At 43.8% G+C, this 22,907-nt stretch overlaps 1 protein-coding gene across 1 annotated transcript; it reads left to right on the top strand.

Annotated features, from left to right (window-relative positions):
* Positions 1 to 597: 597 nt before the first annotated feature.
* Zc3hc1 (zinc finger C3HC-type containing 1) lies at positions 598 to 22,335 on the top strand. The gene is made up of 10 exons (XM_032906812.1): positions 598 to 763; positions 3,027 to 3,138; positions 7,343 to 7,493; positions 7,973 to 8,056; positions 14,048 to 14,175; positions 15,148 to 15,302; positions 16,607 to 16,847; positions 17,144 to 17,356; positions 19,184 to 19,390; positions 21,976 to 22,335. Exons 1-10 carry the CDS (start codon positions 618 to 620, stop codon positions 22,042 to 22,044), a joined length of 1,506 nt encoding a protein of 501 aa, XP_032762703.1. The 5' UTR covers positions 598 to 617; the 3' UTR covers positions 22,045 to 22,335.
* The last annotated feature ends 572 nt before the right edge of the window (positions 22,336 to 22,907 follow it).

The raw sequence follows: 22,907 nt of genomic DNA on the forward strand, positions 1-22,907 counted from the left end.
CATGCCCACCTCTCTTGTTCACCATTTCGTCGACAAGTCCCAGTACATCAAGGCAATAGTTAATAAATGTTTGCTAAAGAAGGGAGGATGAGGTCAAAGCCATAAACTTCTTCCAATAATAACACAATCCTATGAAGGGTTTCAGATTATTCTCAACTAAACACTGCCATTTCCTTGCCTGGAAAAAAAAATGTAATTTAGGAGAGTCGGTATGACTTTTATTTGTAGACTGCAATTGAGTCCTTCATCTCTACTGAATCTGGACTGACTTGGCCTTTAAAACCTTTTACTGTAGTAGCATTCGACGTTAATCCCAGAAACAGAAGGCAGAGGAAACAGAGGCAGAGGCAGGAGGATCTCTTGAATTCGAGGACTGCATAGAAAACTCTATATCTCAAAAAAGAAAATTCTTTGTTAATCTAAATATGCTAATTCATCGGACAAGCAAATAATCTACATTTAGTTTTAAACAATATAATCTTAAAATTCTTTTAGATAACCAGGAAAGGGTGGGACTCGCAGTCACTATTTTGATAGGCCGAGGGGCGGGACTTAACTCAGAACGTAAGTTCCTGAGCCTCACAACGCGAGGGAACACAACTCCCGAACGGACCAAGATGGCGGCTTCCTGTGAGGGGCAGCTGTTTGCCGCGGGTATTGAAAAGACTTGGGGTGCAGTCGTTCGTTCCCCTGAAGGGACACCCCAGAAAGTTCGGCAGCTGATAGATGAAGGAATTGTCCCGGAAGAGGGAGGCACAGAACCGTGAGTTGTCCAGGCTGTGGGCGCTGGAGTAGCTTGGGGAACAACGGCCTGGAGCAGGGGACGGGGAGCGCAGGGGGTAACTTCAGTCCGTGACTTGGTGGGTGAGGTTAAATTCTTCCTGAGCTCTGGAAAAAGGCTGGCCTTCTCTGATTGTTCGGCTTCGGAAGCCTACGGATGTGTCTGACGCCGCATCACTAGCGAAATTTTGTAATAAACCTTTTTGAGAGAGAAGTCTGTTAGCTGAATGAGCAAACCTGACTTCTAAAGCCGTGGGGTCTCACAGTATAGTGAAGCTTAGCAACCCCCTTTACCGAAGAACAGTCCTAAGTGTGTAAAGCAAATTACATGGGATTGTAAATGAAACAATCACACAGTAAATATAGTTAGCAAGATAGTAAAATGAAGTTACGTGGAATTATGCCGTTTCCCTCCCTCACTCCTTCCTTAAATAGTTAATGCTGGGCTGGGAATTAGCTAGCCTAGCGTGCACTGAGCTCAAGATTTGAACCCTAGCACTTTATTCAACTGGTAGCGGTATCATACAACGCTAAGACCTTGGAAGGTGGAGGATCTGAAGTTCCAGGCTAATTTGAGGCCCTGTGCCAGAGAGGGGTGTAGGGATGAGGGAGAGGAGAAAAAGAAATTATCTAGTAGCATGTCTACAATCAATCATAATTTTGAATTAGTAATACCATGATACTATTTCAAAATATAGTCAACCAATATGAATAAATTTTTTCTCTTTTTTTTTTTTTTTCTAGTTTTTTTTTTTTTTGGAGCTGGGGACCAACCCAGGGCCTTGCGCTTCCCAGGGCAGCTCTACCACTGAGCTAAATCCCCAACCCAAATTTTTTTTTCTTTGGCAGCAAATTCACAAATATTTGTTTTTGTTTTTGTTTTTTTATATATTTGGTTGTGAGCCTAGCCTTTAATGGCTGAGCCATCTCTCCAGCCCTTTGATTTTTTTAAAAATTTATTCGTTTTATGTATGTGAGTACACTATAGCTATCTTTGGGCACACCAGAAGAGGGCATCAGTTCCCATTACAGGAGGTTGTGAGGCACCATGTGGGTACTGGGAATTGAACTCAGGATCTCTGGAAGAGCAATCAGTGCCCCTTAACTGCTGAGCCATCTCTCCAGCCCATGACTTAAATTTTCTAATTGAGGTAGTGTGAAACAAGGGTCCGTGTATGTAACAATATGTAAGCTATTCTTTCTCCTATTGAGAGTTAGATTTATGGGCCAGCAGGATGGCTTATCAGGTAAGGGTGCTTGCCATGGAAGCGTGGTGACCTCAGTTCAAGCCCTGAACATCATAAAGGTAGAAGAAAAGATCTGACTCCACAGAGTTCTTCTCTGATTTCTACACTCATGCATGGGCACATGCATTCACATATATATTGTGCATACACACATGTACACATGCATATTATCCACAGTTAAGGAGCTGAGACAGGGGCTAGAGAGATGGCTCAGCGGTTAAGAGCACCGACTGCTCTTCCAGAGGTCCTGAGTTCAATTCCCAGCAACCACATGGTGGCTCACAACCATCTGTAATGAGATCTGATGCCCTCTTCTGGTGTGTCTGAAGACAGCTACAGTGTACTTATAAATAAATCTTTTTTTAATATTTATTTATTTATTTTATGTATGTGAGTGCACTGTAGCTGTCTTCAGACACACCAGAAGAGGGCATCAGATCTCATTACAGATGATCGTGAGCCACCATGTGGTTGCTGGGAATTGAACTCAGGACCTCTGGAAGAGCAGTCGGTGCTCTTAACCGCTGAGCCATCTCTCCAGCACCAATAAATCTTATTTAAAAAAAAAAAAAAGAGCTGAGACAGGAGGATTGCTGAGAATTCCAGGCCAGCCTGGGATATAAAGTGAGATTCTGTCTCAAAAAAAAAAAAATAAATAAATAAAGGAATTATTTCTCTGAAGTGGTTTAAATTGTATTATTAATCAATACCTAAACCCTTGAAGGCCTTACTTTGTGTTTACTAAAGTTATACAAAATATTGTTGGAGAACTGTGAATGAGCTAGGAGGCTGGCTAAACTGTAAAAAGTTGGGACTCCCAGATTGAAGAATTTAGAGCCTATTTAGTATTGTGAAGTCGTTGGATATATTAAGCAGAGAAACAGCTTTAGAAACTTAAAATCTAGTTCAGGTTTGATATGTGATGTGTGTGGAATAGTTAGGCTCAGGAGATTTAAGAAGAATGGTACAGAGATCACTAATAGTCCTACTTGGTTTCAGAAAGGACACATCTGCCACATTCCAGTCAGTCGATGGGTCGCCTCAAGCAGAAGAGCCTCCACTGGAATCTACAAGCAAAGAAGCCTTTTTTCACAGAGTGGAGACCTTCTCTATATCCTTTTCAGTTTGTGTAAGTGTCTCTGGCTGCTGCAGAATTGTTACTATAGAGGCACTGCCTACTGTAGCAGTATGGTAGAGTATACATATTGCTTACTCTGATCTTTTGTTTTATATGTGTGAGTGTTTTGCCTGTATATTTGTGAACCATGTGCATGCAGTGCCCAAAGAGTCCAAAAAAGAGCATCAGATCCACTGGGATGAGTTACAGCTGACTTACCCACCATGTGAGTGCTAGCAGTTGAACTGGAAGAGTAGCCAGAGCTCTTAACTGTTGAGCCATCTCTCCAGCCTCTTTACTCTGATCTTTTAAACCAAAGAATTAGTATCGGTAAGAACTTTTTTCTGGAAATTAGCACCCTTATATAATATTCTGCAAAGTATCAGTTGAGGGATAGATCAAATCTTTTGTTTGTTTGTTTGTTTCTGGGTTTGGGTTTTTTGTTTTGTTTGGTTTTGTTTTTTTGAGACAGGGTTTCTCCATGTAGCCTTGGCTATCCTAGAACTCACTCTGTAGACCAGACTGGCCTTAAACTCGCAGAGATCCACCTGTCTCTACCTTCCAAGTGCTGGGATTAAAGGCGTGCACAGCCACCACCTGGCTTGGCTTGGTTTGGTTTGGATTGGTTTGGTTTGAAGTGGTCTGGAACTTGCATCCCTAGACCAACTTCAGACTTGCAGTTCTCCTGCCTTGATCCCAAGTGCTGGGATGATAGGTGGGACCTACCATGTCCAGCTGACCTTTTTACAGAAGGAAAAAAAACTGTAAATCCTGAGAGAAGGGGTACCTCTAATGCTTGTGTGTAGTATGTTTTCACATGTATGCTTACCTTGGATCTTTAATGACTGTGAAAATAGTATTTTTACTGCCACATATTTTTTTTAGTTTGGTTTGGTGAAGGGCAGTGCTAGGAATTGAACCTACTGCCTCATGTATACCAGGCTAATATCCTTATACTGAGCTATGTTCTCTGCCTTGTTATATTCATTTTATAGAGAGCAGATAGGTTACATGGTTTGCCCAAGACATCTGCTAACAAGTAGAGGAGCCAGGACAAGTGTGATGTAATTAAAGTGTGTGACAGCGCCCACTGCCCCCTGCCTCCCCTCCTCCTATGTCCCCACCAGACAGGGTTTCTCTGTTTTAGCTCTGACTGACCTGGAACTCACTCTGTAGGCCCAGCTGTCTTAGAACACCTCCCACGTGCTAGGATTAAAGGCCTGCACCACCACTGCCTGACTTCTTTTTTTTTTTTTTTTTTTTTTTTCGGAGCTGGGAACCAACCCAGGGGCCTTATGCGCCCTAGGCAAGCGCTCTACCACTGAGCTAAATCCCCAAACCCCTCTACTGCCTGACTTCTTGATCCTTTTTTTTTTTTTTTTTTTTTTTTTTTTTTTTATTCATTTACTATATATAAGTACACTGTAGCTGTCTTCAGATACACCAGAAGAGGGCATCGGATCTCTTTACAGATGGTTGTGAGCCACCATGTGGTTGCTGGGAATTGAACTCAGGACCTCTGGAAGAGTAGTCACTGGGTGCTCTTAACCGCTGAGCCATCTCTCCAGCCCTCTTGATCCCTTTTTTATATTAGTCATTATTGCATGGCAAACTGCTCTAATATGCAGTTGCTTTAAACAACTATTATCATAAACTCTGTGGATTATATAACCAGACATAGAGTAGTTTTGTTTTGTTTTATTTTTGTTGTTGCTGGTAGTGGTTGTTTGTTTTATTTTTTTCATTTATGCATTTGCTTGTTGTATATGCGATTTGGGGTTAGGGGATACCCAAGGAGGCCAGAGGAAGGTATCAGACCTAGGGCCAGAGTTACAGGCCTCAAAATATGTTCTGGGATCCAAACTTGGGTCCTTCTAGAAAAAGCAGCCACAGGTGCTCCTGTGGCTCCTGAGTATCTCTCCAGCCTAGTGTGTGTGTGTCTGTATGTGTGTGTGTGTGTGTGTGTGTGTGTGTGTGTGTGTGTGTGTGTGTGTTTTGTTTGTTTAATTTTCTAGGCAGGGTCTTAACTATATAGCTCAAGTTGACATGGAATTCATTATATAGCCCTGAAATCATGGTCTTCCTGCCTTTGCCTCCCTGATGTGGGGATTACAGGTGCCTTGGTTCCTTACTACATGGGTTCTTTTGGAACAGTCCACAACTTGGAAGCTGGCTTCTATCACAATGATCAAGTAAAACAACACTTTGAAAGCCAGACTATTTATTGTTAAATGTTTTTGTTTTGTTTTGTCTTGTTTTTGAGACAAGGTCTCATTGTTGTATCTCTGGCTGTCCTGGAACTCATTCCTTTTTTTTTTTTTTTTTTTTTTTTTTTTTTTTTTGGAGCTGGGGACCGAACCCAGGGCCTTGAGCTTGCTAGGCAAGCACTCTACCACTGAGCTAAATCCCCAACCCCAACCTGGAACTCATACTATAGACCAAGATGGCCCTAAGCTCAGAGATTGCCTCAGGTTCCCAAGTACTGGTATTCAAGCTGTGCATTTTCATGTTTGGCATTAAATCTTTTTTTTTTTTTAATTAATTAATTTATTTATTTATTATGTATACATCATGCAGCTTTCTGCCTGCATGTATGCCTGCAGGTCAGAAGAGGGCCTCTAGGAAGAACAGTCAGTGTTCTTAACCCCTGAGCCCTCTCTCCAGCCCCCTAAAATCTTTTTTTTTGGGGGGGGGGTTGGAGAGATGGCTCAGCGGTTAAGAGTACCTGACTGCTCTTCCAAAGGTCATGAGTTCAATTCCCAGCAACCACATGGTGGCTCACAACTATCTGTAAAGAGATCTAATGCCCTCTTCTGGTGCATCTGAAGACAGCTACAGTATACTTATATATAATAAATGAATAAATCTTTAAAAAAAAAGATTTTATTTATTTGTTTATTATATATAAGTACATTGTAGCTGTCTTCAGACACACCAGAAGCAGGCATCGGATCCCATTACAGATGGTTGTGAGCCACCATGTGGTTGCTGGGAATTGAACTCAGGACCTCTGGAAGAGCAATCAGTGCCCTTAACCTACGAGCCATCTCTCCAGCCCCCTAAATCTTCTTTTTAAATTTAACTTTTTATTATGAGTACTTATTTATTATTATTAGCATGTGTGCTTTGGTGTATGTTTGGAAGCCAGAGGACAGCTTGTGGGAGTTGGGAGTCTCTTCTCTCCTTCCATCCTGTGGGACCCAGGGTAAGCAGGTAGTTAGTCTTAGCAACAGATACTTTTACCCTCTGCACCATCCCATTGGCCCAGACTCATTTTTGTAACTTAATCTCAGAAGATAGCCCCTCCCTTTTTACCATAATGTGATTATTAAAATGTTGCCAAGTTAGCTCATAGTCACCTCAGGGCACAGTACCAGAAAGCAGGCTACAGGGATTACCTGGCTGTCTACTCTGCTGTTGTAAAAGTCTCAGCAAAGTGCTTAGAAAGTACAATTTAGTGCTCGCTTCGGCAGCACATATACTAGAAAGTACAATTTAACATATAGTCCATCATAATTAAGCCTGGGGCAGAGAGTTGCTAAGATTCTTTTCTTTTCACTGTTTTAGAAAGTAAGGGGATGTGGCAAATTAGGAGAACAGGGACAAGTGTGAAAACATCTCAGCCTCTTTGACTTCATGGCCCTTTGTTCCCTAGGTGCATCCGATCCAGGACTCTCACCAGCACTCTCAATCCCTAGTATTTCAGATAAACACAAGTAGACAGCGTCTGTATTCTGCCACACAGTCAATAGTAAAAGAAGTTTTACATTGCGTTTTTAAAAGATGGGTTCTCAATACACAGAAAGAGAGACCAGACTAGCTAAAATGGTAAACTCCAGCTTCAAAAAGACACTTCTTCCTCAATTGGGCAGCAATTGAGGAAGACAGTGGACGTCAACCTCAGGCTTCCACATACATTTGTGCCCCTATACATGCAAACACATGCATATCTATAATACATACAAAGAAAAACAAATTCTTTTTTTTTTTTCTTTTCTTTTTTTTCGGAGCTGGGGACCGAACCCAGGGTCTTGTACTTGCTAGGCAAGTGCTCTACCACTGAGCTAAATCCCCAAACCCGAAAAACAAATTCTTTACTGTCTGCTTTTAATGAGTGTATTCCTATATTGGTTAAGAATGTGTTCAAGTTTTAATTGTGCTTGGTTTTCATGTACATGGTTTTCCTTAACATGAATACTCTTTGAAATGGGCAGGGAAGCCCCCTGAGCTGTCTCCACTTATCTGCGCAAAATATGGTTGGGTTACAGTTGAATGTGACATGCTCAAGTGCTCCAGCTGCCAAGCTTTCCTCTGTGCCAGTTTGCAGCCTACTTTTGACTTTGGCAGATGTAAGTATAAAGTCTGCATTCCAAGGTGACATAGCCCATGGCAGAGCACTTGCCTACTATGTGCAGGGTGCTGGACTGGCCGTCTGTCTCAGCAAATAATGTGCTGTTTTATGTGTGACGTGGTGAAGTTGGGGTGGTCCTCCCTGTGGCCTCGGTTGTTCTCTGTGTGTTCTAGATTGACAGCAGTATGCAGACTTGAGAGCAAAGAGCGCATTCTGAAGGCCCGAGACTTGGAAATCACACCTTCCCAGTTGCACAGCATACCTTCTTTGCACTAACAAAGGATCTTTGTTTGTAGACAGTGTTTCTCTGAGTGCTAGGATTAAAGGTGTATGCCACCACAACCAGCCTATTTTCATATATTTTAGGGTATTCTAATTATTTAAATTATGTGCAGTTAGGTTTGGTCTCTAAAAGACTCTTGTTTTTACTTTGGAGTCTGCATAGTGTCTAATAACCACTGCCTCTTATGCTTTCAGATAAGGAGCGATGTGCTGAGCTCAAGAAATCCTTGTGCAGTGCCCATGAGAAGTTCTGTTTTTGGCCAGACAGCCCCTCTCCAGGTACACGTTCTAACGATTCCCATTTGCCATTTCTCCTGGCTCATCGTGTTTTAATAGTGTCCATTTTCTTGTAAACACCAAATCATTGAAGTTGCGTTGTTCTTTTTGTGCTTTTCAAGACATGCATTTATTAACTTTTCAAGGTGCATTTGTCCCACCAGCTCTTGAGAGAGAGAGAGAGAGAGAGAGAGAGAGAGAGAGTGTGTGTGTGTGTGTGTGTGTGTGTGTGTGTGTGTGTGTGTGTGTGTGTGTGTGTGTGTGTGTGTGTGTGTGTGTGTGAACACATACTGAGAGGATAAACCTAGAGAAGGCTTTTCTCACCTTCCCACCATGCGGGCCAGGGATTGAACCCAAGATCATTTGGTAGGTATGTCTTTCCTCACTGAACCCTCTCCCTGGTCCTCAGCGGGAATGTTTAAGCATTCTCCTCTTCTGCTGGCACATCTCCACTGAGTAAACAGATTTAGCCGCAGAGCCCTCTGGTGGGGAATCTCTCCAAGTCCAGGTACAAACTCCCTCAGACCCGAGGTTTCCGAACAGTGCTGGTGTTCACGTATGTCGTGACTACTGGTCCGTACAGTGTATGGTTTTGTTTTGGTAGGATGGCTCAAGCTGATTCTAAGGTCACTGTGGCTAGGAATATTCCATGACCAACAAAACCTTTCGGAAGGGACTAGATTTCTCTCCCATGGTGAAGTTTTTAAAGCGAACATGACTGTAAGGTAGGGATTTGCATCTCTAGCCTGGTTTCCTTTCCCCTGTATAATACAGCACAGCTCAGTCCTGTGTGGACTTGAGGTTACCACGGCCAGTCATAGGCTCTTGGTTGTCACTATATGTTCTCTTTTCTCCATCCATTCACAATGGATTCTCCTGGAAGAACTTCTAACGCCTATCTCAACCTCTTTGAGGTCTCATTTCCAACTCCTTCCTGAGCATCTCTGCTTAATGTTAGAAGAGGTCCTTGCACTCAGCAGTGCAAAGCCTAACTATCTAATACTTAGGTCTGCCTTGACCTCCCATCCAGTTGTTACTGCCGGAAATCTGGATGATGTTTTAAATCTTCTATGCTTTTCTTTTTTAAAAAATTCCTATGAGTTATTTACATGTATGAGTGTTGCCTGCATGTGTGTCTATACACCTGTGCATTCAGTGTCCTCAAAGGCCAGGAGGGTCCTAGATTCCCTGCACCTGGACTTACAGACGGTTGTCTGCTGTCAGTGACCTGGTTTCATTCAGCCTGGGCTCTTAGCCACTGAGCCCTTTTTTTGTTCTTTCAGACAGCGTCTCACATTGTCACCTTAGCTAGGCTGGGTGTAGATCAAGCTGGTCTTGAACTCTGATCTCTGAGATCAATCTACATCTCTCTACCTCACAAGAGTTGTTATTAAAGGCAAGTACCAGGACAGAGCTGGAGCGATGGTTCAGTGGTTAAGAGCACTTGTTCCTCTTACAGAGGATCTGGGCTTGGCTTCTAGCATTCACATGGTGGCTCACAACCATCTGTGACCCAAGTTCCAGAAGCCCTTGCTTCCTCTTCTGACTTCCATAGGTACCAGGCATGCACGTGATGAACATAACAGACATGCAGGCAAAATACTCATATACATAAAAGTAAAACACATACAACTTTAAAATACTTCTTTTGGGAAGACATGTCACCACATCTGGCTACTGTTTTCTTTTCCCTCCCTCCTTCCCTCCCCTTTTGGTTGTTGTTTATTTTGTTTTATGTGTGCACACCTAAGTGCATGTAGGCATACTACATGTGTGCAAGAGCCCTGGGAGATCAGAATAGGCACCAGATCCCCTGAAACTGAAGTTACAGACAACTGTGACCCCATCATGTGAGTACTGGGAGCCAAACCCTGGTCCTCTGCAAGATCGATGAGCATTCTTTACTACTAAGCCATCTTTCCAGCCACAACCACTCCCTTGATTTGTTTGTTTGGCTGGTTGGTTGGTTGGTTGGTTGGTTGGTTTGGATTTTTCAAGACAGGATCTTACTATGTAGCTCTGGCTATCTTAGAACTCACTCTGTAGACCAGGCTGGCCTTGAACTACAGAGATCCTTCTGCCTCTGCCTTCTGAGTGCTAGAATTAAAGGCATGTGCCACTCACTACACCCAGCTACGTTGTGGTTTTGTTATGTTTTTTTGAAGCAGGATCTTTTTTGTAGCTTAGATTGTTTACTGTGTAGCTATTATGGCCTTGACTTCTTGGTAATCTCTACTATAACGAATGCCCCAAATGCTGGAATTACAGGAATGAGCTAGCATACATAGCTTTAGATGTTTTTTCTTTTTCTTTTTTTTTTTTTTTAAGATTTATTTATTATATATAAGTACACTGTAACTCTCTTCAGACACACCAGAAGAGGGCATCCCATTACAGAAGGTTGTGAGCCACCATGTGGTTGCTGGGAATTGAACTCAGGACCTCTGGAAGAGCAGTCTGTGCTCTTAACCACTGAGCCATCTCTCTAGCCCTAGATGTTTTTTCTTATCATTACCAACTTTGTCCTTATTCTTTCTCCAACCATCTCAGATACAGCTTTCAGTGGTATCTGTTAGTTTTGCTTTTAATACTCAGGTAACTTTTATCAGAAAACAGAATACCTGGGGTTGGGGATTTAGCTCAGTGGTAGAGCGCTTGCCTAGGAAGCACAAGGCCCTGGGTTCGGTCCCCAGCTCCGAAAAAAAGAAGAAAAAAAAAAAAAAGAAAGAAAACAGAATACCTATACTTATTTGTTGAGATTTATTGTTTTGGTTCTTGAACTAGAATCTCATAGTCTAGGTAGGCCTTAAGCTCTCCATGCAGCTAAGGATGGCTTTGAACTCCTAATCTTCCTACCCTTTATGAGTACTGAGATTGCTGACGTGTGCCACCATGAACTGGCTGATTGTTGTAGTTTTTATAGTAATTTCTCTGATATTTATTACTAATTAAATCCCTTTAAACATTTTAAGTGACAGTTACAAATTTACTAGGGCTGAATATTTTGAAGATAGACACAGGCCCAATATACAAATAGATTAATTTTAAAGCATGTTTAAGCTCATTGTAAAACTTGGTGCCCTGCTTTTTAATTAACCACCAGATTAGGAGGACCTTTTCTTTCTTCATCTTTTTTATGTAATATCTCATTTCCTAAATGTGGGCATTCGTGGGCACAAGAAGATTGTTGTATGTTTGAGGCCAGCTGAACTATGAAGAGCTGTTTCAAACACAGCCTTAGAAATATTTTTCTGTGTTTCATTTTGAAAAATAACTTACTGAATTCCCTACAAGAGAGCAAGGCACTGTGAAGTAACTAACATGCCCACTGTGAAAAGACAGTCTTTTTTTGGTCTGTGAAAGACAGTCTTTTTTTTTTTTTTTTTTCCCCATTTATTATATATAAGTACACTGTAGCTGTCTTCAGATACACCAGAAGAGGGCACCAGATCTCATTACAGATGGTTGTGAGCCACCATGTGGTTGCTGGGAATTGAACTCAGGACCTCTGGAAGAGCAGTCGGGTGCTCTTAACCGCTGAGCCATCTCTCCAGCCCATAAATTTTTTTTTTTTTTTTTTTTTTTTTCCTGGATCTGAGGGCGGAACCCAGGGCCTTGCGCGCTTGCTAGGCGGCGCTCTACCACTGAGATAAATCCCCAACCCCGAAAGACAGTCTTGATGTTTAGTTCTGGCTCGTTGGCCTAGAGCACACTGTGTGGACAAGGCTGTGTTGAACTTGACCCAGTGCAAGTCCAGGGATTGCAGGTGCACATCTCTGCTGCCTGTATCATTACTTTGTTGTTGTTGCGTTGTCCTTGAACATCCATGTACTCAGACTGTCTCCGAACTTGAGCTGGTCCTCCTGCCTCAGCCTCTGGAGCACTCAGATTACAAATGTACATCTCTCTGCCCAGCTTGTATTTTTATTTTTTCTTTTTAATTTTTTGTTGATTATTTGTAGATTTTATCTGTATGGTTGTTTTGCCTGCATGCATACCTGTTTACCATGTATGTACCTAGTGCCCAAAGAGGCCAAAAGAGTCCATTGGATCCCGTGGAACTGGAGTTACAGACAGTTATGAGCCACTGTGTGAGTTCTGGGAACAAAACTCAGGTCCCTGCAAGCTCCAGCCCCATACCTGGATTTTTACATGGCCTCACGCTGGCTAACATTTGCTGCTTTCCCATTCCTCCCTCCCACTCTTACCATGTTCCCTCCTTCTCTCTCAAATTCATGGCCTCTTTTTCTCTACTTGTTGTACATGCATGCATGTATGTATTGCTAAGTATATAAGCAGCCTGCTCAGTCTGTGTAATGTTACTTTATGTCTATGCTTTCAGGGCTGACCATGTGCTACTGTGTAACCAGTTCCTGTGCTCTATCCTGGGAAAGCCTTTCTCCATCCTCAGCACTCCTTAGTTGCCTGTGGTTAGTTCTTTGTGTAGGGCTGAGGCTTCCTGATCTATCCCCCTGTGTTAGCATGTCTGTTGGTGTCACCCTTCTTCAGGTCTTGTTTAGGCAGCATGTTGGTGAAACTTATGGCTGTACCTTCTCTGAGGTTTCTAGGAGACACAATCCTACAGTAAATTTCTATTCTTCTGTCTTTTGCAGTCTTCTTTTCCCTCTTCAGAAGTGATTTCTGAGCCTAGGAAGCATGTTGTAGATGTATCAGTTAGGAATGGGCTCTACAACTCTGCACTTCGATAGATTGTGGTTTTCTGTCTGTTGCAGAGGGTTTCCTTGAGGAAGGGTGAGAACTACACTTTTCTGTGGGTATGAAGACAAGTAGTGAGAACATAGGTATTGTGGCAGTTCTGTTAAATGACTGTTGTAGGTTCCCCTCCCAGATTCATGATTTCACCAGCCCTGGGTCTTTGGCTAGGTGTCTAGTACCCGGTGTGATTTCCTTCTTGTTGAGTAGGCTGTGAGTACAGTTAGAGAGCTGGTGGTGGTTCACCAGGCTGTGTGCTGCTGCTCTACTCTCCAGGTCACAGCTGAGTGGGACTGGTGGTTGCTTCCTTCCTTTGGAAGCTTGTGTGGCACATTCAAGGGGGAGACTTTCAAGTCAGATGTGGCTTGTCTCTCTGGGTCCTGTGTCTGAAGTGTATGGTGTCTTCAGCAATAGGAATTTACCTTCTACCTCAACAACTCACAGTGAACTATCTACAACTTTTTTTTTTTTTTTTTTTTGGTTCTTTTTTTTCGGAGCTGGGGACCGAACCCAGGGCCTTGCGCTTCCTAGGCAAGCGCTCTACCGCTGAGCTAAATCCCCAACCCCAACTATCTACAACTTATAATTGTTACAAGATACTGTTTCTTTAGTTTCTGTCTGGTAAATCAACGCTTCAGTGTTTGTTTTAATTCTTCCTCTGACCTTTTTTTTTTTTTTTGGTTTTTTTTTTCGGAGCTGGGATCCGAACCCACGGTCTTGCGCTTCCTAGGTAAGCGCTCTACCACTGAGCTAAATCCCCAGCCCCTTCCTCTGACTTTTCTTAAAGTAACTCTTTCATACATACACAGAAGCACCAAAAGTTCGTTCAACTAAATTAAATGCTGTTCAACTATCAACAACTTCAATAATCATCGGTTTAGCCCATCGTTTCTCCCACAGTAAGGCTGGAATGGAAACCAGGCCTTTGCCTATGAGGGGAGAGCTACACTCTTCTTCACCTTCCCCCTAAGACATGGTTTCTCTGCGATTACACTCTTGACACCTACTTCTAGTCAGTCTTGCTTCTTCAGTGTTCCCGATGCCTCACACTCTGCGTTGTTGAGATTTCCTTCCCTCATCTTCCTTTCCTTTCCCAGCAGGTATCAGTTGCATGTAGCTTCTTGGTTAGGAGTAAGACTTTGTGTACGCTTCTTCTGTGAGTTCATATGTAAAACAATGGTTTCTTAACATCATCAACTATCTGTTTTACATATCTCTACTTGCTTATTCATGTTCTTTATTTCTTCCTCCCATCTAACTCCCAGTTTATTTTTCCCACAGATAGATTTGGGATGTTGCCATTGGGTGAGCCTGCTGTTCTTGTCAGTGAGTTCCTGGACCGGTTTCAAAGCCTTTGCCATTTGGACCTCCAGCTTCCTTCCCTGAGGCCAGAGGACTTGACAACTATGGTGAGTGTTTCTTGGCTAGGTTGCAGTGGCCTCCCGTAGTCACCAGCTTTTGTGCACAATCCTGCATTTGACTGACAAGAGGATGCAGAGCATTATGACGAGAACTACTTCTCTCTCTTTTGACTTCCGTTTCTCCCAGAAAGGCAGTAGTGGAGGGTGTGAGTACATGATTTCTATGTAAACAATTAGATAGGGATCTTTAAGTAAGCTTTGTAAGCCGGTCTCTCTGTTTAGCTCTGGCTGACCTAGGCCTTCCTTATGAACCAGGTTGCCCTGGAATTCAGAGATTCTCCTTCCTCTACCTGTGGGGTTCTGGGGTTAAAAGCCTGTGCCCCCACATCTGGCCCTACAAACTCAAACTGCTCATTGTATTTCAGCTATGACAGGACAAGAAATTCTCCTTTGATGAATAGAAATGTAGTTGTGCTCTATTTCCTTTCTGAGGTTGAATATTGACTGTCATTTTGCCAGCCCGTGAGTCTTTTGTGAAGATACAGTGTTGTAGGCAGTAAGTTGACACTGTTAGAGCTTCTAGCACAGGCAGTTCACCTCTGTTTGTTCTTAAAAGTGTCAGCCTGACCTTTATAAGGCAGAGCCTCCTCCCCCACCCCCAGTACTCATAATGCCCTATTATCCACAGGCCAAAAATTAATTCTGTCAAGTTTGTTCCATCAAAAGTAAATTCATTGTTAGGTCGAGACATAAATAGTCTTTTCATTGTTTGGGTTGAAGGTCACAAGTTTCAGATCAGATCTACAGTTGCCAGTCTAAGAACTGTCTAATGCTTAGAAGGAAGACTGCTCCGTTTTCAGTCAGCAATTCAGCATGACACTTAGCCCTGCCCTAGAACATGTCTTTCCCATGAAGATGTTGCCTCTCAATCCAGGGTTCCCTAGTCTAGGTGTGTCATTGTGTTTTTTTCCTATGGAGGCTGGAACTTGGAGTTGGTTTTTAACCATGGTTCCTTTGCAGTGCTTGACAGAAGACAAGCTCAGTGCTCTGCTGCACCTGGTGGAAGATGAGCTCGATTTCCAAATCGATGACAGAAAGACTACAAGCAAATTAGGCTCAGACATCCAAGTTCACGCCACCGCCTGTGTTCTCTCTCTGTGTGGCTGGGCATGTAGGTTAGTGAGTGTTACCCAGGGACATGAACCTGATACAGTCACTGTCACTATTTATAAACCACCTGTGTCCTATGAGAAAACAGAGAATTTGGAGTGGGGGAGGGATAGAAGAGTGGATAAGAATCAGTAACAAACTAGAATAAACACTAAAGGCATTCCTGTTGTTCACAGCTGCATTTTCCTTCTCCCAACTGAGAACTCACGTTCCCATAAACAGTGCGGCTCTTTCTAAAAGGAAGGGAAAATAACACCCTATTCTTAGAAAGAAGGAAAACTAAGCTTAATTGATAAAATTCCCCAGAGGAGACATCAGCTGGTGGCCCGGCCCCATGTTGCCATTCCCATTCCACTTTAACTTAGTGTTGACTTTCTGAGGAAGAAGACTGTCAGAGCCAGTCTTGATTTGCTTGAAAGGTTTCCTTTTTCCATTTATGATGTGCGTGGTGGGGGCAGGCATACCCATGCCTACGCAGTGGTGTGAGTGAACAGACGGTCAGGATACCTGGCAGAGTCAGTTCTCCCCTTCTACCACAAGGGTTCTGGGGATTGTACTCAGGCTGTCAGTTAAGCTTGATGGCGAGTACCTTTCGTGCTGAGCCGTCTTCCTGGCTGTGTCTGAGTGTGTGCCAATATGTGCAGGTGCCCTCGAAGACCAAAAGAGGGCTCCCAATGTGAGCTGACATCCAAACAAGTGGCCTTAACTTTTGTCTTCACAGGCCCTTGCCTGCACACACACCACTTACTTTAAAAAGGCTTTCTTGGGGCTGGGGATTTGGCTCAGTGGTAGAGTGCTTACCTAGGAAGCCCAAGGCCCTGGGTTCGGCCCCCAGCTCCGAAAAAAAAAACCAAAAAAAAAAAAAAAAAAAAGGCTTTCTTATTGCTGGATTGTGGGGGAGGGCGTGCCATCCCTGTAATCACAGCACTTGGGAGGATTTCTCAGGAATTTGAGGTCCTCCTAGGCTACCGAGTGAAACTATTTCATACAAACAAAATAAGTAAATAAACGTGCTTTCTTTGCTAGATTGGGAAAAGAGATTCAAAAGGACCAGGAGCTTATAAAACATACTTCACAGCGTCCTTTCCAGCAAGAACATACCAGGATGCTTGGACCTCTTTGAGAGAGTAACATGGGAGTGAGGGAAGGCTAGGTACTCAGAGTACTCAATGAAGACTCTGAAAGCCCATGGTTCTAGCCCTCTGGCTGACTGCAGAGACTACCTGCTGAGATAAAACAGTTACTACACGTAGTGACCTGGAAATGTCACCTCTGGAAATACCTGGTTTTTTTTCCCATTCCTTCCTAGTTCGTTGGAGCCTACGCAGCTCTCCCTGATAACGTGTTACCAGTGTATGAGGAAGGTCGGTCTCTGGGGCTTTCAGCAGATGGAATCGTCCATGACAGATCTGGAGGCTTCCCTTGGTTTGACAAGCTCCCCCATTCCAGGTGCGGAGGGTCGGCCTGAGCACTTCCCTCTGGTGCCAGAATCTCCTAGGCGGATGATGACCCGAAGCCAAGATGCCACCGTTTCTCCAAGCTCTGAGCAGGTATTAGCTTCTTCAGGTGCCAGTGTAACAGCAGGTTGGAGATTGGTAGTAGGTTTTGCTTTAACCCTGTCAGTAAGACTGCCCTATCACGTTTCCCTTCACAGATGGAGACGCTAAATTTGTTATGGAAGCTAAATATAGAACTACAATATTCCTTGAAGATCTTAGTTTGTTGGCAGTTGAGATTCTAAATTTGTATTACAAATTCTAAAATACTATGTTTCACATGCTAGGAATACTTGGGCTAAAACCGTTAACATCATTCATATAGTTCCATTGCTTTTCTTTTCCTTCAGTCTGAAAAAAGTCCTGGTCCCATTGTTTCCCGAACCCGGAGTTGGGAGTCTTCCAGTCCTGTTGACCGGCCTGAACTAGAGGCAGCCAGTCCTACCACCAGGAGCCGCCCAGTGACCCGAAGCATGGGAACCGGAGATTCTGCTGGCTTAGAAGTTCCCTCGAGCCCTCACCGGAGAGTTAAGCGACCTCGCCTTTGCTCTTCCAGCAGCTCGGTGAGGCTACGTTTAGCAGGGGTGCCTTTATGTGTATCGGGAAAAGCAGGCACAGACCCCTCCCAGGGTTCTGGCCAAAAGTAGACTTAGCAAGTTTAAAGATGGGACACATTTCATTACCTGTAATCCCAACACTTGAGAGGCAGGATCACGAGTGGCCAGCCTCCACTAGATTGTGTGACACAGGAAGGATCTTGTCTCAAACAAAAAGCCGGCTGGCGATAGCTCAGTGGGTATGTGCTGCAAAGCCTGAAGCGCATTCCTGCACACTACATACACATGAAAGCACACAATGTTTAGGAGAGACAGCTGGGGAGCAAGGAAAAGGTTTGGAGTGGCGTCTGGAAAGGTCATAGATACTTGGACTAGGAAGACAGCAATGCAGTAGGACACTGATCTGATAGAGGCTTTCTGGATTTTCCCTCCCTTCCTCTGTACCAGGCCTCATATAGCTCAGGTTGCCCTCACTGTATATTCCAGGCTGAAATATACAGTTTACGCCAGCCCCCTCAATCTCAGCGCTGGGATTATAAGCTTGACCTACCACATCTAGTAGGTAGTTTGTTTTGTGTTTTTGTTCATTCTTAAAATTTGAGACAAGGTGCCTATGTAGACCAGGCTGTCCTCAAACTCACAAAGATATGCCTTCCTCTGTTTCCTGAGTGCTGGGATTAAAGATCTGTACCACCACAACCAGCAGGTTTAGGGTTTTGTTGATGATGTCATTGGTTTAGGTTTTTTAGATTAACATACAAGGTTATGGGTTTCATGTGGCATTTCCGACTTGTTCCCTCTCCTCAGGCATCCTCTTGCCCTCCACTATAGTCCCCACCTTACCAGGCTGTGTACTCCTTTGTATCTCTGTTTCACAGGGGTTTTATTTGGTTGTTTGTATTTTGGTTTGGTTTGGTTTGGTTTTTTGTTTTGTTTTGTTTTGTTTTTTCGGAGGTGGGGACTGAACCCAGGGCCTTGCTTTTGCTAGGCAAGCGCTCTACCACTGAGCTAAATCCCCAACCCCTGGTTTGGTTTTGATTGTCCTTGTTTCCTGTTTTTTTGAGATGGGGTTTCTCTATGTAGCCTTGCCTGGCCTTGAACTCAAAGAGATCCTTCTGCCTTTGCCTCCTGAGTGCTGGGATTAATGGCTGACCTACCGCTGTCAGGTTTGATGTTTGTTTTCTTGGTTAGCTATTCTGAATGGGTAGTTCTGATTTGCATTTCCCTGCTGGCTAAAGATGTTGAACACTTTACAAAATATTTGTTGGCTCTTTTTTTGAGAACTGTCTGGCCCATTTATTGATTGGAAGCTTTGGCTTAGGTATTTGGTGTTTCTTTCTTGCAGTTCTTTATATATTCTAGGTATCTGTTCTGTCTGTCTGCAGCCGCACAGACGCTCCCGCTCAAGCTGTCTCCACTCTGCTTATACTCTGATTTGTTCTGCTGAAGCTTTCTCAGGGTTGTTTTCTGTGCTGTCCCAGTGCTTTCAGAACATTGGAATAGCTAGTAAGGACACAGCTCCAATCCAGAGGCTGAGGCAAATTCAAGGCCAGCCTGGGCTGCACACAGACCCTGATCCTATCTCATCATAAGGGGGCGGGGCTAGAGACTGAGAGGAAAATGTTAGAGTCGCTTGGGAACCTGAGGCAGAAAGGTGACCAGCCTTGGCTACATACCATGATTTTACATCAAAATAACAAAAATAAGATAATGAAGAAAGAGCTACAAGTGTGGGCAGCTGTGTGACTCTAGGCTTGAGTAGCTGCAGTGCCTCTCCCCAGACCTAGCATCTGTCCTTGAGTAACACTGTGCTTTTTCTTCCTCCTCCCTCAGGACACCTCTCCCAGAAGCTTCTTTGATCCCACCTCTCAGCATAGAGATTGGTGCCCTTGGGTGAATATCACACTGGTCAAAGAAACCAAGGAGAATGGGAAAACGCAAGTGGAAGCCTGTACCCCAGCAGAGCCAGGCTGGAAGGCAGTGATGACCATCCTGCTGGCCCACAAGCATTCTAACCAGCCAGCTGAGACCGACTCCATGGTGAGATGGCCGATGCCAGGCGTGTGCACAGCACTTGTGTTCTGTGAGGCTGGTTAGCCCTGTAGTTAGTACCTGTCTGTTTTCAGCTCTTACGTCGTGTTAGGCTCATTCTGGTCTCAGGAGTAAAACACAGAAGTGATTCGGTCTCTGTGACCTGCTCAGCGTATGGTATTCCATGACATCCTAGTAAATTCTCTGTTCCTCCAACTGAAATGACTTCGAGTAGGGAGGGAATACAGAAGCAGACATGGGTGAATGGGCAGCTGCCCGGCCCTGTGCTGCAGGACAGCTGCTCTCTGTCAGTCTCCATCACTTCTCTGTCTCCTTATACCACACCATGCCTTTATTCCCCAAGTCTTCATGTCTCTTCACTCTTCTGCAGCCTGGTATGTGCTCTGACCAGCGTTAGCCATCCCACTCAGGACGGCCGCCATTACAGACCTGAGGAAATGCAGAGCCATCAGAGCCATCTGGGAAAATGAGAATAAAGGCAAGAGGGTAGACAAAGGAATCCAGAGAACTGGCTTTGTGTTCCTTTCCAGGTTCAGCTCTATATGTGCCCCATAGCCTGGCATAAATGTAGCCTTTCTGACCCCTCTGCTTTTCACAGACTAAAGCAGACAGAAGATACTTTTCCTGTCAGGCTTCCCAAATTCATGGTGGTCGGGTTACAGGATTTCCACCAGAGGGAGCTATAATTATACCAGAAGCCCATCAAAGATATCATTAGTACCCTTAATAAATAAGTAGAGGAAAGGTTTCCAAAGTCATTCTTTCTTTCATTCATTCATTTATTCATTTAAACATATTTAGGTCAGGGGCTAGCTTGATGGCTCAGTAAGAGAGCTTGCTGCTAAACCTGAGGACCTGAGTTCAGTACCCAGGGCCCAAGCCAGGAAGGAGAGGACCGACTCCAGGAAGTTCTCCACATGCCTACATTAGTATTTGTGTACACAGTAAATAAATCCATAAATGCATTGATACATCAGTGTTCAATGTTTAGGTAGATACAATGGTGCACACTTGTGCCAGCACTCAGTAGACTTAGCAGAAGGATCATAAACCAGAGGCCAGCCTGGCCCATATAGGAGACCCAGTCTCCAAAACAACAACAAAATGGGGGTGTGGGATATAATAAGGTACATAAAGACAGAGAGTTGGGGGTTGGGGATTTAGCTCAGTGGTAGAGTGCTTGCCTAGGAAGCGCAAGGCCCTGGGTTCGGTCCCCAGCTCCGAAAAAAAGAAAAGGAAAAAAAAAAAAAAAAGACAGAGAGTTGATCCACCATGCAAACCGTCCACAGTAAATTAAATCTCTCTGTCCACAAATTCAGGAAGGGATCTTTTGACTAGGTTGGTTGGTTGTTCGGTCATGGTAGCATGCACCTGTAATCCTAGCACTCTAGGAGCTAAGGCAGACCAGTCTCTGAGAGTCAGAGGCCAGTGTGGTCTACATATTGAATGCCAGGACACTCAGGGCTAAATGTGTACTGTGTGAATGCCTAGGTTACAGATGGTTGTAAGCCACCGTGTGGATGCTAAAAATTGATTCCAGTTTCTCTGCAAGAGTGACAAGTGATCTTAGCCAGCTCTTTAGCCCCACGTGTTTTGTTTTGTTTTGTTTTAAAGGTTTATTTTTAAGTATATATAGGGTGCACTCTCTTCTCTGTGTATGTGTGCGTGTGCATGCATGCATGTACACATGAATGCTGGAGCTAGATGTTTGTAAGCCACCTGATGTGTGTGTCACAGACCAAACTTGGGTCCTCTGGAAGAGCAGTTAAATGCTCTTAACTACTGAGTCATCTCTCCAGCCCCTGTTTTGCTTTAAAAAGAAAAAAGAAAAAGGTATTAAAAGGGGAAAAAAGACTGGTAAAGGTTCTTCCCACCAAGCCTGATGACCAGAGTTTGATCCCGATACCCACAGGATAGACGAGAGAAGCCCCTCCTGCAAGTCGTCTTTTGACTTTCACACATATCCTGGCATGTACATGCCTGCATACACAGTAAATAAATGTAATTTTGAATAGTGGCACATACCTTTAATCCTAATGATTGAGAGGCCGAGACAGAGTATTTCTGTGAGTTCAAGGTCAGCCTGATCTACGTACTGAATTCTAGGACAGCCAAAACTACATAGTGAAACCCTGTTTCAGATAGGTAGGTCCAATAAACATCCTGGGTAAAAGCCAGAGCACAGAATGTGCTGCACTCAGCGTGGGTCAGGAGTGCCCTTGTCACAAAGATGAGGACAGTACGAGGGAAGCTCAGAGTGTTGGCAGTGATCTGGCCATTGAACACAGGCTTCTTGATTTGTTTGACTTAAGCTGTGCATTATGTACAATGTAGCATGACATAAAATGAGTGGTTTTTTTTTTTTGTTTTTGTTTGTTTTGTTTCTTTTGGAGCTGAGGACTGAACCCAGGGCCTTGCGCTTGCTATGCAAGTGCTCTACCACTGAGCTAAATCCCCAATCCCATAAAATGAGTTCTTATTCAATCACAGATACCAAGGCAGGCCTACAGCCATACCTATCTTTCGTCTCTATGGAAGAATGTAATTCTAATAATAAGCTTTTCTATCTACAGAGTCTCTCTGAAAAATCAAGGAAAGTGTTCCGAATATTCCGGCAGTGGGAGTCTTTATGCTCATCCTGAAAATGCTGTAGACAGAACTGTTGAGGGCGACTTTTTGAAAAACAGTCAGCTGACGCTGTTTTTCTTCATTCTGGTTGAATTGCAAGCGCAAAGGCCTGCCATCTGCATGGTGAAGAGGGGACCCAATTGCCATGTGGGATGTGGACAGGGTAAGATACAGCAGGCCCAGTTCTGTCGGGACTGCAGGGCTGTGAACCAGCCACAAGACTTGAGGGTTTGGTTCAGGCAGCGTTCTGAGCATGAGGCTCAGGAGTGTGACAGTATTTGTTAATAAAGTGTTTGCTAAGGTTCTGCTGCTAGAGAATTGATTTCTCCCTCCCGGTTCCCTGGGGGCAGTTTTCATAAAACTGAGCTGTGGTTGGCCTTGGACCTTACTCAGAAAGCAGGACAGTTATTGCTTAGAATCCCCAAGAGAAAAGTCTTGCAGTAGTAATATTCCATCCATACTGTAATAGTAATATTCCATCCATACTTTGCCCCAGTCGATATCACTAAGAAATGTGACTTCTTTCTTTTTTTTTTTTTTTTTTTTTTTTTTTTTTCGGAGCTGGGGAGGCGAACCCAGGGCCTTCGCAGTTTTGCTAGGCAAAGCGCTCTACCGCTTCAGAGCCAAATCCCCAAATCGAAATGTGACTTCTTTAGTACGGTTATGTCCAGCAAAATTAATCCCTAAATATTGCTTAACTAGTCTGTATTCAAAATTTGTTATTAGGGGCCTGGAGGAAAGGCTTGATGGTTAAACATGTGTTTGGCATGGGCAGTTCTGGGTGTAAGTCCCAGCATGCCCTGAGCCTAGATTTCTAGTTGTTCCAGATGCAATTCTCATATGATTTGTCTACCCTCAAAGGAAGAGTAAAATAGGA

This window comes from Rattus rattus, chromosome 6 (assembly GCF_011064425.1).
Source record: "Rattus rattus isolate New Zealand chromosome 6, Rrattus_CSIRO_v1, whole genome shotgun sequence".
Taxonomy (NCBI): domain Eukaryota; kingdom Metazoa; phylum Chordata; class Mammalia; order Rodentia; family Muridae; genus Rattus; species Rattus rattus.

Bases quoted from the DNA above. Each gene is read 5' to 3' on its own strand.
- Zc3hc1 (XM_032906812.1), top strand. From the start codon at position 618: ATGGCGGCTTCCTGTGAGGGGCAGCTGTTTGCCGCGGGTATTGAAAAG. The intron at 17,357-19,183 runs GTGAGGCTACGT...CTCCTCCCTCAG, and splicing joins TTTGCTCTTCCAGCAGCTCG to GACACCTCTCCCAGAAGCTT. The intron at 19,391-21,975 runs GTGAGATGGCCG...TTCTATCTACAG, and splicing joins CAGCTGAGACCGACTCCATG to AGTCTCTCTGAAAAATCAAG.